General features: G+C 35.3%; 1 protein-coding gene across 5 annotated transcripts in view; it reads left to right on the top strand.

The window, feature by feature from the left end:
* Positions 1 to 13,756, top strand: part of RABGAP1L (RAB GTPase activating protein 1 like) — a 753,436-nt gene that overhangs the window by 64,336 nt on the left and 675,344 nt on the right. For 3 of the 5 annotated variants that reach the window (XM_060644898.3, XM_060644902.3, XM_078441217.2), the window contains exons 2-5: positions 701 to 881; positions 2,442 to 2,634; positions 8,491 to 8,701; positions 11,947 to 12,121. In XM_060644898.3, the coding sequence (XP_060500881.1) occupies positions 744 to 881; positions 2,442 to 2,634; positions 8,491 to 8,701; positions 11,947 to 12,121 (717 nt within the window). In that variant the 5' untranslated portion in view covers positions 701 to 743. The remainder of the gene's footprint in view (positions 1 to 700; positions 882 to 2,441; positions 2,635 to 8,490; positions 8,702 to 11,946; positions 12,122 to 13,756) is intronic. The other 2 variants (XM_060644899.3, XM_060644901.3) reach the window with 2 other exon arrangements.

Raw genomic sequence — 13,756 nt, forward strand, 5'->3', positions numbered from 1 at the left:
ATTGAATTCTTTTTTTTTTAATTTTTCTTTATTTTTGGGAGAGCGCAAGTAGGGGAGGGGCAGAGAGAGGGGGACCAAGGATCTGAAGTGGGCTCTGCACTAGCAGGCTGATAGCAGCAAGCCGAGCCCATACAGGCTTGATACCACAATTGCGAAATCATGACCTGAGCTGAAGTCAGATGTTCAACTGACTGAGCCACCCAGGTGCCCCTGGGTGTTGAATTCTTATTAATTAGTCAACTTACGTGACACAAAGATATTTTAAGGTACAATACTTTTAGGAGATACGTTTTTGTAAACATTTGGATTTAATTATAAAGTAATTTCAGTGACTTTGTGTATGAATTTGGTTTCTAGTATCATGCTTAATTATTTCCTCTATTAAAAAAGAACAAAAATAGTATTTCTAGGAGAAATGAATCAAGCAGTGGTAAATCTGTTTAGTTGAGATATGGGCGGGTTTGTGTTGTTTTTCAGGGCACAATATGGTTCTTTTAGTCTGGGAATTCAGGGTGAAGGGAGTACATTTGCATTATGTGGCCCAGTCCAAGAAGGTAGCCTCCCTAGTTTTGAGATAATTATCTAGCCAACAGAATTCTTTTTCATGTGAACCATTTTTAAAGGCTGAGTATTGATCATGTTCTTATTCATGCTGTTTGTTTTGTTTTGTTTTTGTTTTTTTGTTTTTAAATCTCTGTAGTTTTGACCAGGTGGATGTGGGAAGAGAAGTTTGTAGAATTGAAATGGAGGTCAGAGCTTCATTACAGAAGGTTAGTGGGTCATCAGATTCTGTGGCTACACTGAACAGTGAAGAATTTGTTTTGGTTTCTCAGCATGCAGATGATACGTCTACAAAAGATGATGAAAAACCTGAACTGAAGGTATTTCTTTCTTTCTTGCTTTTGTTTATTTACAGATGATACTATTTTAAATTATTATTTTTTTAATGAGGTGAGACTGATCTTGAGAGATGTGTAAAATACGAAGGTTTTTCTCAAATACTGACCTTGAATAACATCAGTCTTTGATTTATGCAGAAGCTAATTATTTGGTTTGTGTATTTTTAAAGTTTTTTGCTTTTGGTTCTTTATTTTTTAATTCGTAATTTTAGGAAGAAGGAATAGAAAGGAAAATAGAAAGAAAAGGATAATTGGGGAATTTGCCTTAAATTTATATAAGATTTAACCATTATCTGGATATTTTTGTCTCTCTTGCTGCTGGATTTTTAAAGTTAATTACATAAATAGTTATGTTTTATTTGTACTTAAGAAACAACTGTATGGTTTTTATGTTTTAAATCAGCTGGTAGCATTCTAGTATATGATTGAATAGGTGGCTTGTCTGAATTAAAAAAAAAATTTAATGTTTATTTTTGAGAGAGAGAGTGGGGGAGGGGACAGAGAGAGGGGGAGACAGGATCTGAAGCTCGGGGCTGACAGGAGGGAGCCCGATGAGGGGTTTGAGATCGTGACCCGAGCTGAAGTTGGGTGCTTAACTGACTGAGCGACCCAAGTGCCCCTTGCCTGAATATTTTTAAAGTATATGTCTTACATTTTTAGCAATTGAGTTTTTATTTGAATGTGACCCGTTTTCAAATTTTTGTTGTCTTTCCTAACTCAAAGAAAAAGAATCAAACAAACCCAGGTATACATGCATGAGAATTGCATAAACACCCTCTAGAAACAGGAGTAGAGAAATTAGTCTGATATGCTACATACTGTTTGACTTTTATTTAGTATTAACTATGGCATCAAAAGTATATATGAATCTAATAAAATTTTATAGAAATTATAGTATTAAATACCCATTTTACATTATGCTGAGTATATATAGTTTTATAAGTGTTTTAGAATAGTGGTTTTATTTAAATTTAAGTAATATGTATTTAAATAAATGGCTTTAAATGTATTTAAATATTTGCATTGAAAAATAAATACCTGCATTTTACTTAGTGTGTTTAATTTAAGACCTTTATTAGGCTTTTGATCTCACCTGCTTTTAAGAGAAGGATGAGTCAACTTAAATGTAAAAAAAATTACCAAGCAAGCAAAATTCGTAAAGAAATCACAAATACGTTTATGCTATGATAACAAGAAATATGGCCTTTTGAATAACAGTCACAGTAGACAGTGTCCACTTAAACTTACCTGTTTTTCCCTTTAAAACACATAAATTTAAGATTACCTGGTTTTTAGAATGTGTTATTAAGGAAAAGAAGAAAAAGAAAGAAAAATCTCTGTAAATTAGATCTTAGATCAGATACAGTTAGGTACAAGTGTATAAATTCTTGGTATTCAGTAACTTAGATTTAAATTTAAAATTTCAATTGTTTTAATTTCTTCTAGAAACAAAATATTAGAAATAGAAATAAAAGATTAGAAACCTTGAAAAGTCCAGAACCATAATATGATTGAAACAGAATCATCTTGCTTTGTCTATAGATTGTTTCTAATGGTGATGAACAGTTGGAAAAAGCCATGGAAGAGATTCTGAGAGATTCTGAGAAAGGGCAAAGCAGTCCTCTTGCTGATTGTCAGAGTTCCAGTGAGAGTTCAGACCATTCATTTGGAGATGTTTCAGCCAGCCGAACAAATAAGCCATCTCTTCAGTTAATTTTGGATCCATCAAATACAGGTACTGCATTGAACTTTTAGACATCATAAAAGAAATGGGATAAAGTGATCCTGAAAATTTTAAGATGAAAATTAAAAAAAATCCTATTAGCTTTGTTTTCTAAGATCAGGGCCACCAAGTTTTTGGTTCTGCTTAAGAGTTCCCACTTTGGGGGCGCCTGGGTGGCGCAGTCGGTTAAGCGTCCGACTTCAGCCAGGTCACGATCTCGCGGTCCGTGAGTTCGAGCCCCGCGTCAGGCTCTGGGCTGATGGCTCGGAGCCTGGAGCCTATTTCTGATTCTGTGTCTCCCTCTCTCTCTGCCCCTCCCCCGTTCATGCTCTGTCTCTCTCTGTCCCAAAAATAAATTAAAAACGTTGAAAAAAAAAATTAAAAAAAAAAAAAAAAAAAAAAAAAAAAAAAAAAAAGAGTTCCCACTTTGGTTCTTAATGGTTTTTTTTTGTTTCTCTACCTGTAAAATCAATGTCAATGTTATTTGAGAACAGGCACTATGTCTGAGTCTTCATTTTATTCCTGGTACTTGGCACATATTAGGCACTCAGTAAATACTTGGGTATCAGGAAATAGTGTAATGGGCACAGTGTTTCATATAATGTGCCTTTTTACTCAGTTTGGTTATTTAAAATTATCATTTGTGAAAATTCTAAGTAAAATAGCATATCAATTACATCAGTGTATTTGATAAGTGTATTGGGGTGCATGTGCTTCTTTGAATCAGCATTTTGTATCCTTTGGATAAATACCTAGTAGTGCAATTAAGCAATAGCCAAATTATGGAAGCACCCCAAATGCCCATTGACTGATGAATGGATAAAGAAGATGTGGTATATATACATAATGGAATACTATTAGGTGATGTAAAAGAATGAAATCTTGCCATTTGCAACAACATGGATGGAACTAGAGTATACTATGGTAAGTGAAATAAGTCAGAGAAAGATAAATATCATATGATTTTACTCGTGGAATTTGAGAGACACAATAGCTGAACATAGGGAAAGGGAAGGAAAAATAAGATAAAAACAGAGACAGAGGCAAACATAAGAGACTCTTAAATACAGAGAACAAAATGAGGGTTGCTGTAAAGGAAGTGAGTACGGGGATGAGTGAATGGGTGAGGGGCATGAAGGAGGGCACTTTTTGGGATGAGCACTGGGTGTCATGTGTAAGAGATGAATCACAGAGTTCTACCCCTGGAGCCAAGACTATACTGTATGTTAACTAACTTGAATTTAAATAAAAAAAATACACCGTGATAAAAATATAAATGCATCCATGATTGAGTAGGATTTGTAGTAGAAATATCAGCTTATAATGCAAAATGGTTTTGGGTACAAGAAAAGCCGAACAAAAACCAAAGCCACTTTCTATAGTTGGTTTAAATACTAGAGGCTCTGATTGTGGTTTTTTTGTAAACTTCTCAGCTTTTATCATCTCTTTTGTCACCTTTCTCTCCAACTGGCTTCCTTTATGGTCATAAAGTAGTTAGCAGAAATTGGTAAGTAAGGCCAGGCAATTTGTTGATGGCTGGTGGCGGAGACAAAGGCTCTCTTTACCTATTGAACAAAAGTTGTGAGTTTCACTCAGTTGAACCATTTTATAGTAGTTAGGGAATCACATGAACTAGTAGGCCTTGGTTACATTCAAATCCCTCAATAAGTCACACTGACAGTCAAGATGAGATTATCTTGATTGGCTTAGAACCAGTGATCCATTTCTGAATGTTGGTGTGGTGTAAGTATAGATACAGGCCAGAGTGGTACACAGTGTGGCTATGATGGCCCTAAATTACATTGTACACAAAATTTATTCCTAGTGAATCAAATATTGAAATGTGAAAAATAAACCTATAAGAAGAAAATATTGGAGACTATTTTGTGATTGGGTAGGAAAAGCCATGTCATAAAATATAGTTTTATTTTAATACACAAAAACCTAAATCTTCTGAAAGAGAATGGTACCATAATAAATGGTTTTTTTTTTTTGCTTTGACCTGCATTAACTAAATTGTTAGATAACACATTTTAACACTAAAAAAGAAAGACACTCATATATCATAATCATGGGGTTTCCTCCAAATGGACCATTAATGTTAGGCACCCCAAATTGCAAGTTTTTGTGTTTTTTTTTTTTTTTTAACCTGTCCCACTGATACATCCTCAACCATTTTATATAATACATACAGCTTAATGACAGGGTAGGAGAAGATATTTATAATGTGTTGGGGGTCTTTAATAAAACCCTCTGATTTGGTGACTCACTATGAATACTTCTAGGTCTCAACATATAGTCATACAGCTAGAAGTAAGAACAAGAGAATTTAAGGTAAACATTTATGTATTTTAATTAAAAATGTAGGATTGGAAATAAACCTTAAAAAGCATTAATTTTTATTCTTGATGAAGGGAACATGAAAGATGATACTACTTATTATGCTTTGCTTTGCTTTACCTTTTGAATTTCTTAAATCTCTCTACCCCTTCCAAAAAACCTAAAGCATACTGATATCACATTTATATAATTATTTTTTGGTTAATATATTAATCAAAAGGAAGGAATACCTTTTATCTGCTAATGTAGCTGTGATGAGTTGTTGGAATTTTAATTATTCTTTACAGTGGCTTATGATTCTTAGTTCTGAGTATATTTGATAGGGACCATGTATCGTGTGCTCTTTTTGTGTTCTCAACACCCCTTACACTAAATACATTTTTAGAAAGATCTCAGTGGATAAGAAGAAATTTCCTTTGCTTTACAAGTAAGTTTTTAGTATTCTTTTCTAGTTACATATTTTTAGTTTTTATTTTCAATAAAGAGACATGTTATGCTCTGAATGTTCTTCTCCTCAGAATCCATGTTGAAATTCTAACCCTCAAGGCGATGATATTAGGAGGTAGGGAAGTGATTAGGGTCATGAGAGTGGAACCCTCATGATTGGGCTTAGTGCCCTTATGAAAGAGACCCCAGAAAGCTAGCTTGTCCCTTCCGCCTCTGAGGACACAGTGAAAAGATGCTGTCTGTGACCCAGAAAGTGGGCTCCCACCAGATGCCAAGTCTGCCAGTACCTTGATCCTGGTCCTCCTGGCATCTAGAACTGTGAGAAGTAAATGTCTACTGTTTATAAACCACCCAGTCTGTGGTAGTTTGTTATAGCAGCCTGAACAGACTAAGATGAGACATTTCAGCTGCCTTTTCCTAGCTGCAGTCAACACAGTTTTTGCTTACAGAATTACTGTGGTTGGTTTAAAATGACACATAACTTCAGTGGCAAGGAACTGTATCTAGAAAGTATCTAGATTTAAATGGCCTAGAGTGAATATTAAAGGTATGTTGTTTTTCAGTTATAAAACCAGATAGATGAAAGCTTTTGTTTCAATATCATGATAACTTGTTGGTTTTTGTCATGTGATGATCTTATATACTGGCTGCTTGGATGCAAACCTAATAGGAAATCTTTGCTAGTTAAAATTTTTTTTAATGTTTTATTTTTGAGAGAGGGAGAGAGAGAGCGAAGTGAGAGAGTGAGCATGAGTGGGGGAGGGGCAGAGAGAGAGGGAGACAAAGAATCTGAAGCAGGCTCCAGGTTCTGAGCTCTCAGCACAAAGCCTGATGTGGGGCTGAACCCATGAACGGTGTGATCATGATCTGTGCGAAGTTGGCTGCTTAAACCAACTGACCACCCAGGTGCCCCAACAGGTCTAGGTTTTAATGATATACCACTTCTTGTATACTGTGAAGATCTTCCATTTCTTTTCTTGCAGACTTTATGCTTTTGTTGTCATTCATTTTGCTTGCACATGTTATAAATTCTACAAAATGCTAATTTTTACACCCCCCCCCCTTTTTTTTTTTAACACAAGGGAGGCTTACTGAATACATCTCAAGGGAGCAGCAGGCAGGACAGTGAAGGGGAGAGTATCTAATTTTTACTTTGAATAATCTGTTATATTTTAAAGAAGTTAAAAAGCAAAGAAGTCTTGCCCTCATGTTTTTAACTTCTGAGGCTCTTCAGTTTTCCTCTAGTATCATTATTCTTTATCCCAAGGAACTTTTTAATATTTTTTCTTCTGTAATTTAGAATCTGCTGTTATAGCCACCCAGGGAATATTTCATTTCAGATCTTGCATTTTTTAGCTTTGGAATTCCTTTTGGTCTTTTGTCTTTCATTTTTCTGTCTATTTTGTTAGGTGTTTTTCTTTACATCCTGTATCATATTTATAATAGTTATTTAAAGGCCTTGTCTGCTTATTTTGCCTTTTTTATTGGATCAATTTCTGTACTGTTTTTCTCTACTTGGGGTTTACACAGTTATATGAATCTGAATTATACAGTATTATACAATACTGTAGTACAATAGTACTGTATTATAGTACTATACTTGTACTATAGTACAATACTTGTACTATAGTACAAGTACAGTATCATACAATACTGTAGTACAATTAGTACAATATTTTTTTCAGAAAGCTTTCTGTCCCTTTTTTTGTTTTTTGTTTTTTGTTTTTTTTTTTGGTATGACTCCCACTATACGTAAGTTAGACCATATGAACTACTTTATCTGTCATGTTCATCAATTACTGGAATATGATTTAATCATAGGATCTTGCAAATAATTGTTTCATGAGTGCTTGCTAAATTAACAAAAAATTCACAGAATAATAAGTCTAGTAAACATATTAGCATCCAGCTTTAACATGTGTTTGTGTTTTTTAATTTATCCCTTTTGAAATACAGCACGTTGAACGGATTCAAAAGGGGGAAAAACATGTTTCAGTGATTGAAGAACATGGTAGATGAAATAAATCATTTTGAATGGCTTTAGTTTCTCAATAGAAGAAAAGTAGGCAATGAGGTTGCATGTTTCAGTATGATATTTGGGAGCTGGAGTGGGGAGGTTGGGAATGGCTTTTGTGAATTATTTATTAAAGTCCTATAGGTGGAATTCTGGTAATGAGGATTTGAGCATGGTGCAAAGATCTAGTTTGGGTGAGACAGGCATGCTTAATTTTGTGTAAAATGGATATGGGTAATGGGAAAAAGTAGAGACTAGCTGAATATGGGTTTTAGGTGTGGATGGAAAGAGTGGCAGTTTAATAGTTTAAGAGGTTTAAGTTTAAGAGGGAGTTTAATAGTGTCTGATACATGCAGATACTCTGACCACCGTTGGGCCTTTGCTGCAAGCTGTGCTTAGAATTGAAGAGAACGACTTTATTTTATTTACTTTTTTAAGAAACTCATCAATGGGGAGGGGAGAATTGAGGGAAGCAATCATAGGATCATTATTTTGATGAAGCAGTTTCCATTGGAATACTTGCATAGTTCATAGAAGCCAGCAAGCTAGGAAGGGTCAAACATGGGGCTTGCTTTGTTATTGGTATGAGATGTGTCCTCTTAATATTGCTTACCTTTGCTTTGGAAGTTAGGCTTCTTAATAAATTGGGTGCCATGCAGAACCATTACAGCCAAGACAAACTTATAACTGATTTTAGCTTTATTTAATCCTCATTAATTTTAGGCTACTTCACACTGCCTTTAGTGTAGTTTTTTTTTTTTTTTCTTTCTTGTTCTATATCATTTGAACTCTGCTTTTGATTTTTTAAAATAAAAATTTTAAATTTCTTTCTTTTTCTCTAAAAAAAGTTGTAGCTAAGTAAGTTAATACTTTGAGAGACTTGAAAGTACAAAAATTCCATAACTCTGATTTCAGATGTAGGATAAACATCAAAAGAAGTGAAAACACAGACCTAAATTTTGTTTGCAATTTTTCATTTGTTTGTGGGCAGTAGGTGAAATTATACTGTGAAGTTTTTCATTAACCTTTTGAGTGTGTGTGTGTGTGTGTGTGTGTGTTTTCTTCAGAAATTTCTACACCCAGACCATCTTCTCTAAGTGGATTACCTGAAGAAGATAGTGTTTTATTTAACAAACTGACCTACTTGGGATGTATGAAGGTTTCTTCCCCACGCAATGAAGTGGAGGCTTTACGGGCAATGGCAACTATGAAATCTTCGAGTCAGCACCCCTTTCCTGTTACTCTTTATGTGCCAAATGTTCCAGAAGGTTCTGTGAGGTAAGCTCTAGTCTTTTTTAAATTCCCCTAGACATGCATGAAATTTTTTGTGTGGTAGTGATGATGTTAACGTCATAAATCAGGCCTAGGCCTTACTGTGAATTTACTTTTACTCTGTAGACATGAAAAGTAAATATGTTTAGGATTACACCATGTTGCTTGTTTACAAGAGGCTTTTACAAAATTATGCTTAGAGTATTATGAATGGAAATAGAACTTTAAAAATACCTATAATTTGTGTTTCTTTATTTGGAAGGAATGTAAAAACCTGCCTTCGTCTTGTCATGTAACTGTGGTTCAAAAACCACAGAGTTTTTGTGAAGCCGCATTTCTTATACTTTTTACATCAGACTAGGAAGAAGCAAAATGGCTTTTTCTCTTATGCTTAAGTAGGAATAAGGATTAAATATAAATCAGATAATGTTGTTCTACACTCAGTGGCCTCCAGTCACACTTGTGATTATATTCAAAATCCTTACCATGTCTGGCCACTGATAAACTACTGCTTTGACCTGGTTTTTTACCTCTCTCATCTCTCCTTACCTCCTTTCTCTTTTGCTTTCTCACTATGTTCACTCACTACATTCTGGTCATGGTAGCTTCTTTGTTCTTTCTCAAACACTGTCATGATTCCTACCTCAGGACCTTTGCATATTCTTTTTCCTTTGCCTAAACAATCTTTTCTTGGTTTCCCAGTGGCTTTTTTTTTTTTTTAAACTTCTTTACAGTTTCATCTCAAACATCTTATCAAAAGAAGCCGCCTTTGATTGGATTATGTAACTATTCGTCTTTTCCCCCTTATTGGGCCCCCCCCTTTTTTTTTTTTTTTTTTCCTTCATAGCACTTTCTCTGACTTGGTATTGTACATACATTTGTTTCTTGGTTTATCATCTAACTTCCTCACTGGAATATAAGGTCCATACAAGGAGATTACTTGTATTTTTCTCTGCTTTAACTTTAGTGTCTCGAGCAGTATCTGGTTCATAGCAGGTTTTCAGGAAATGTTTGCTGAATAAACAAATAAAATGAAAGTCTTAGGAATTAGGTTGAATGTATCATGAACCTGTAATATTCTCAGAAATCCAGTTTAATCTTTTTTCAAACTCTTCCTGAAATGCGTCATTCTTTTAAGGTTTAGAATGTGAAAAAGTGAAGGGGCGCCTGGGTGGTTCAGTTGGTTGAGTGTCCGACTTCGGCTCAGGTCATGATCTCACGGTCCGTGAGTTCGAGCCCCATGTCGGGCTCTGTGCTGTCAGTTCAGAGCCTGAAGCTTGCTTCGGATTCTGTGTCTCCCTCTCTCCCCCTCCCCCACTCACACTCTGTCAATCTCTGCCTGTCAAAAATGAATAAATGTTAAAAAATAAAAATAAAAAAAAAAGAAATATGCAAATGGTTGCAATTAACAACAAAAACAAATTTTTAGAAGTCAGTATTATAATTTGGACATTAGCTTTAAGACATACACTATGCAGAACTAACAGAAAATTGAGTCATTAAGGAAATGAAAAGGAAAAGAGGGGCGCCTGGGGGCTCAGTTGATCAAGCATCCAACTCTTGGTTTCAGCTCAGGTCAGGATCGCGCGGGTTCGTGAGTTTGAGTCCTGCACTGGGCTCTGCACTGACAGTGCAGAGCCTGCTTGGGATTCTCTCCCTCTCTCTCTGCCGCTCCCCCACTCATGCTCTGTCTCTCTCTATCCAAAAATGAATAAACGTTAAACAAAAAAAATTAAATGCACAGGGGCACTTGTACCCCAATGTTTATAGCAGCACTCTCAACAATAGCCAAATTATGGAAAGAGCCTAAATGTCCATCAACTGACGAATGGATAAAGAAATTGTGGTTTATATACACAATGGAATACTATGTAGCAATGAGAAAGAATGAAATGTGGCCTTTTGTAGCAACGTGGATGGAACTGGAGAATGTTATGGTAAGTGAAATAAGTCATACAGAGAAAGACAGATACCGTATGTTTTCACTCTTATGTGGATCCTGAGAAACTTAACAGAAGACCATGGGGGAGGGGAAGGAAAAAAAAAAAAGGGAGAGAGCCAAACCATAACAGACTCTTAAAAACAGAATAAACTGAGGGTTGATGGGGGTGGAAGGGAGCAGGGGGGAGGGGTGATGGGCATTGAGGAGGGCACCTGTTGGGATGAGCACTGGGTGTTGTATGGAAACCAGTTTGACAGTAAATTTCATATTTAAATAAATAAATAAATAAATAAATAAATAAATAAAAATAAATAAAAAATAAAAATTATTTCTTTAATTTCTGTTGTTTTAAATGATCCCTTTAAACTGGGACATGTTCACAGAAGAAAACAGATCAAAGAGAAATAAAATTCAGGTAGAACAAAAAAAATTAAAATAATAAAAAATGAAAAAGTGTTAGCTTAGTTCTAAGTACTAAAATAATAGCAATATAAATTTATAATGTTTGGTAAAAATGCTTTGAATTTTTCAGGAAAGGGTTTTGTAGATATATTATTTGTATGATATATCTTAGAAAATGGCAGACTGCCTTTTAAAGTTATATTTTTATTTTTCAAAGTGCCAAACACACCTTGACAAAAGACTTAGTGTTTTGACTTGCCTCTCTCTTCCTATTGGGTACCCCTTGGTTTCACAATTGGGGAGATTTTGATGTGGTCTTGAGATTTTAGATCAATCTAGGGCTAAGGGTTTATATAGGGAAAGTCAGAGAATTATTTTCTTCTAAATCCCACAAACTGCTTTTACTTTCTTAAATTCTTTTATTAAGTTCAACTTTGTAACCACTCTGCCCTTTTATGCTTTGGGGTAAGAGGGGTGTTGGCCTAGCAATGACGTAGGTGTTGGATAAACTTACTGTTGTAAATAGAAACTTTGTAGGTCTGGTCTGTGCTATTGTGTAGTAGCATTCTTTTTGACATAGAAACCATTTGGGGATGGCTAGAAAAGGCTAGCATTTGGGGATGAGTGACGGATTTGATCAGGCAGTATATATTGGCTTTGGGAGTAAATGAGTTGGATCACAGAAAATATAGAAATGAGGTAATTGTCAAAAGAAGGTGAGGAATTTGTGTATGTGCGTGTATATACATAGATACATATAGCAAAATATGGTATTTGTATTATAACCAGGTTATTTTTATGATTTTAAGATGATTATGTTTATGTTATTAGTATAGTAAAACTGCTTGCCTTTGCTTTGTTCTTTGCTAGTTAATATGTTATCTTATTTTTCGTCACTGTTCTGTAGAATTATAGACCAATCCAGCAATGTGGAGATAGCTTCTTTTCCAATCTACAAGGTGTTATTCTGTGCACGTGGACATGATGGGACAACAGAGAGCAATTGTGTTGCATTTACAGAGAGTTCCCATGGTTCAGAAGAATTTCAGATACATGTTTTCTCCTGTGAAATTAAAGAGGCAGTAAGTATAATATATTGTAGCAATTTGCTATCAAGATGAATTAGGGTAATATTTTTGAACCCTACTCTCACTGTCCTATAAGTTAGTATGTATCACCATATACTCTATTATGTAAATTTGGAGTAGATTTCTAAAGAGAACATTAGTATTTGTAATGGCATAGGGGTGCCTGGGTGGCTCTGTTGGTTGAGCGTCTGACTCTTGATTTGGGCTCAGGTCATGATCTCATGGTTCATCAGTTCGAGCCCCACATCAGGCTCCACGCTGACAGTGTGGAGCCTGCTTGGGACTCTCTCTCTCAACCCCTCTCTGCTCCTCTCCTGCTCTCTCTCTATCTTAAAATAAGTAAACATTAAAAAAAAAATTGTAATGGCTGAGAACTCAATACGGAAAGCTTAACCTCATAACTGTGTATTAAAGTGGTGTATGTGGGACACACTCAGTTTAACAGATGTAACAGAAAAATCCTGCTTGGTGAGCTCTCCTCCTACCCTACTATGGTACTAATTGCTCAGACCTAGAAGGGCCTCTTTTATTATTTTTCCCAAGTCGATTGGTCCATGTGACTTTCTAAACATGTTTCCTCTGCCGGGACTGATAGTTGTATATTGCTTTCACTTAGATAATTGGATTAAGGTTGTTTCGTAGATCTGTGTGGTTTTCACTGGTGATTATTTGTTATGTTCATTTACTCAGAGGATGGCTTTTGCTCTCTGGAACTGGCCTAATTAAAAATACAAATCTCGCATACAGCAGGAATATCAACCTGTAGTTCTTTGAAGATACTAGTTAACTTTCCTTTAGTAATTATTAACTGGTGGTTTATTCTGAGATTGGAGAAGTACTTCAGAATCAAATGGTTGTCAAATACATGGAGAAATTGCCTTCTTTTCTGTATTTGTTGGATTCTCCCCAAATTAAAAATAGGTTGCACTTAAAAAAATTCCAGTATAGTTAACATACAGTGTTATATAAGTTTCAGGTGTAATTAGGTTGTACTTTTAGAACTTTACTGCTTACAACCATTTTAAAGGCATTGATAAATGGGTTTGGATGGGCAAATCTCAGCTGTGTTTGTTTTTGGAAATAAAAATTGTCAGCAGGAAATGCTAAAAGCAGCTACTCTATTTTCTGTTTGCCATGAAACATAAATAAACCATTGTATTAATGGGACTTCTGAGAGTTTATTTCTGACCACAACATGGCAGAGGTGTATTTCTGTGTGTTTGACACTAATCATGAGGAATATCTCAGTTCTCTTTTTAAATACATTTTATTTACACTAAAATGAACATGCATAGACACACATAATTTAGATTGTAGCCATACAAGTTCTGTGCCAGAACTCATGGCCTGTATAAGAAATTCCAAGTTTGTTTTTTAAAAAGTATTTCTGAATCTGTTTCATGCCCACATTTCTGTATTTATGTGTATACTGACTGCTTGGTCAAAGGTGTGATGGAGTGAGTGAGTACAGGTGTGCCTGGCACTTAGGAGGCAGGGAACATAAATATGTTGATGGAATATGAATGTGTTTGTGAAGGAAGGGGCCTATTTCTAACCTTACAACTCCACTAGAGGAGTGGTGGGGAAGCAGTGGGCAGAGTCCTGGCATTTCATCCTGGTGGCATTTAA

Source organism: Panthera onca, chromosome F1, assembly GCF_046562875.1.
Source record: "Panthera onca isolate mPanOnc1 chromosome F1, mPanOnc1 haplotype 2, whole genome shotgun sequence".
Lineage (NCBI taxonomy): Eukaryota > Metazoa > Chordata > Mammalia > Carnivora > Felidae > Panthera > Panthera onca.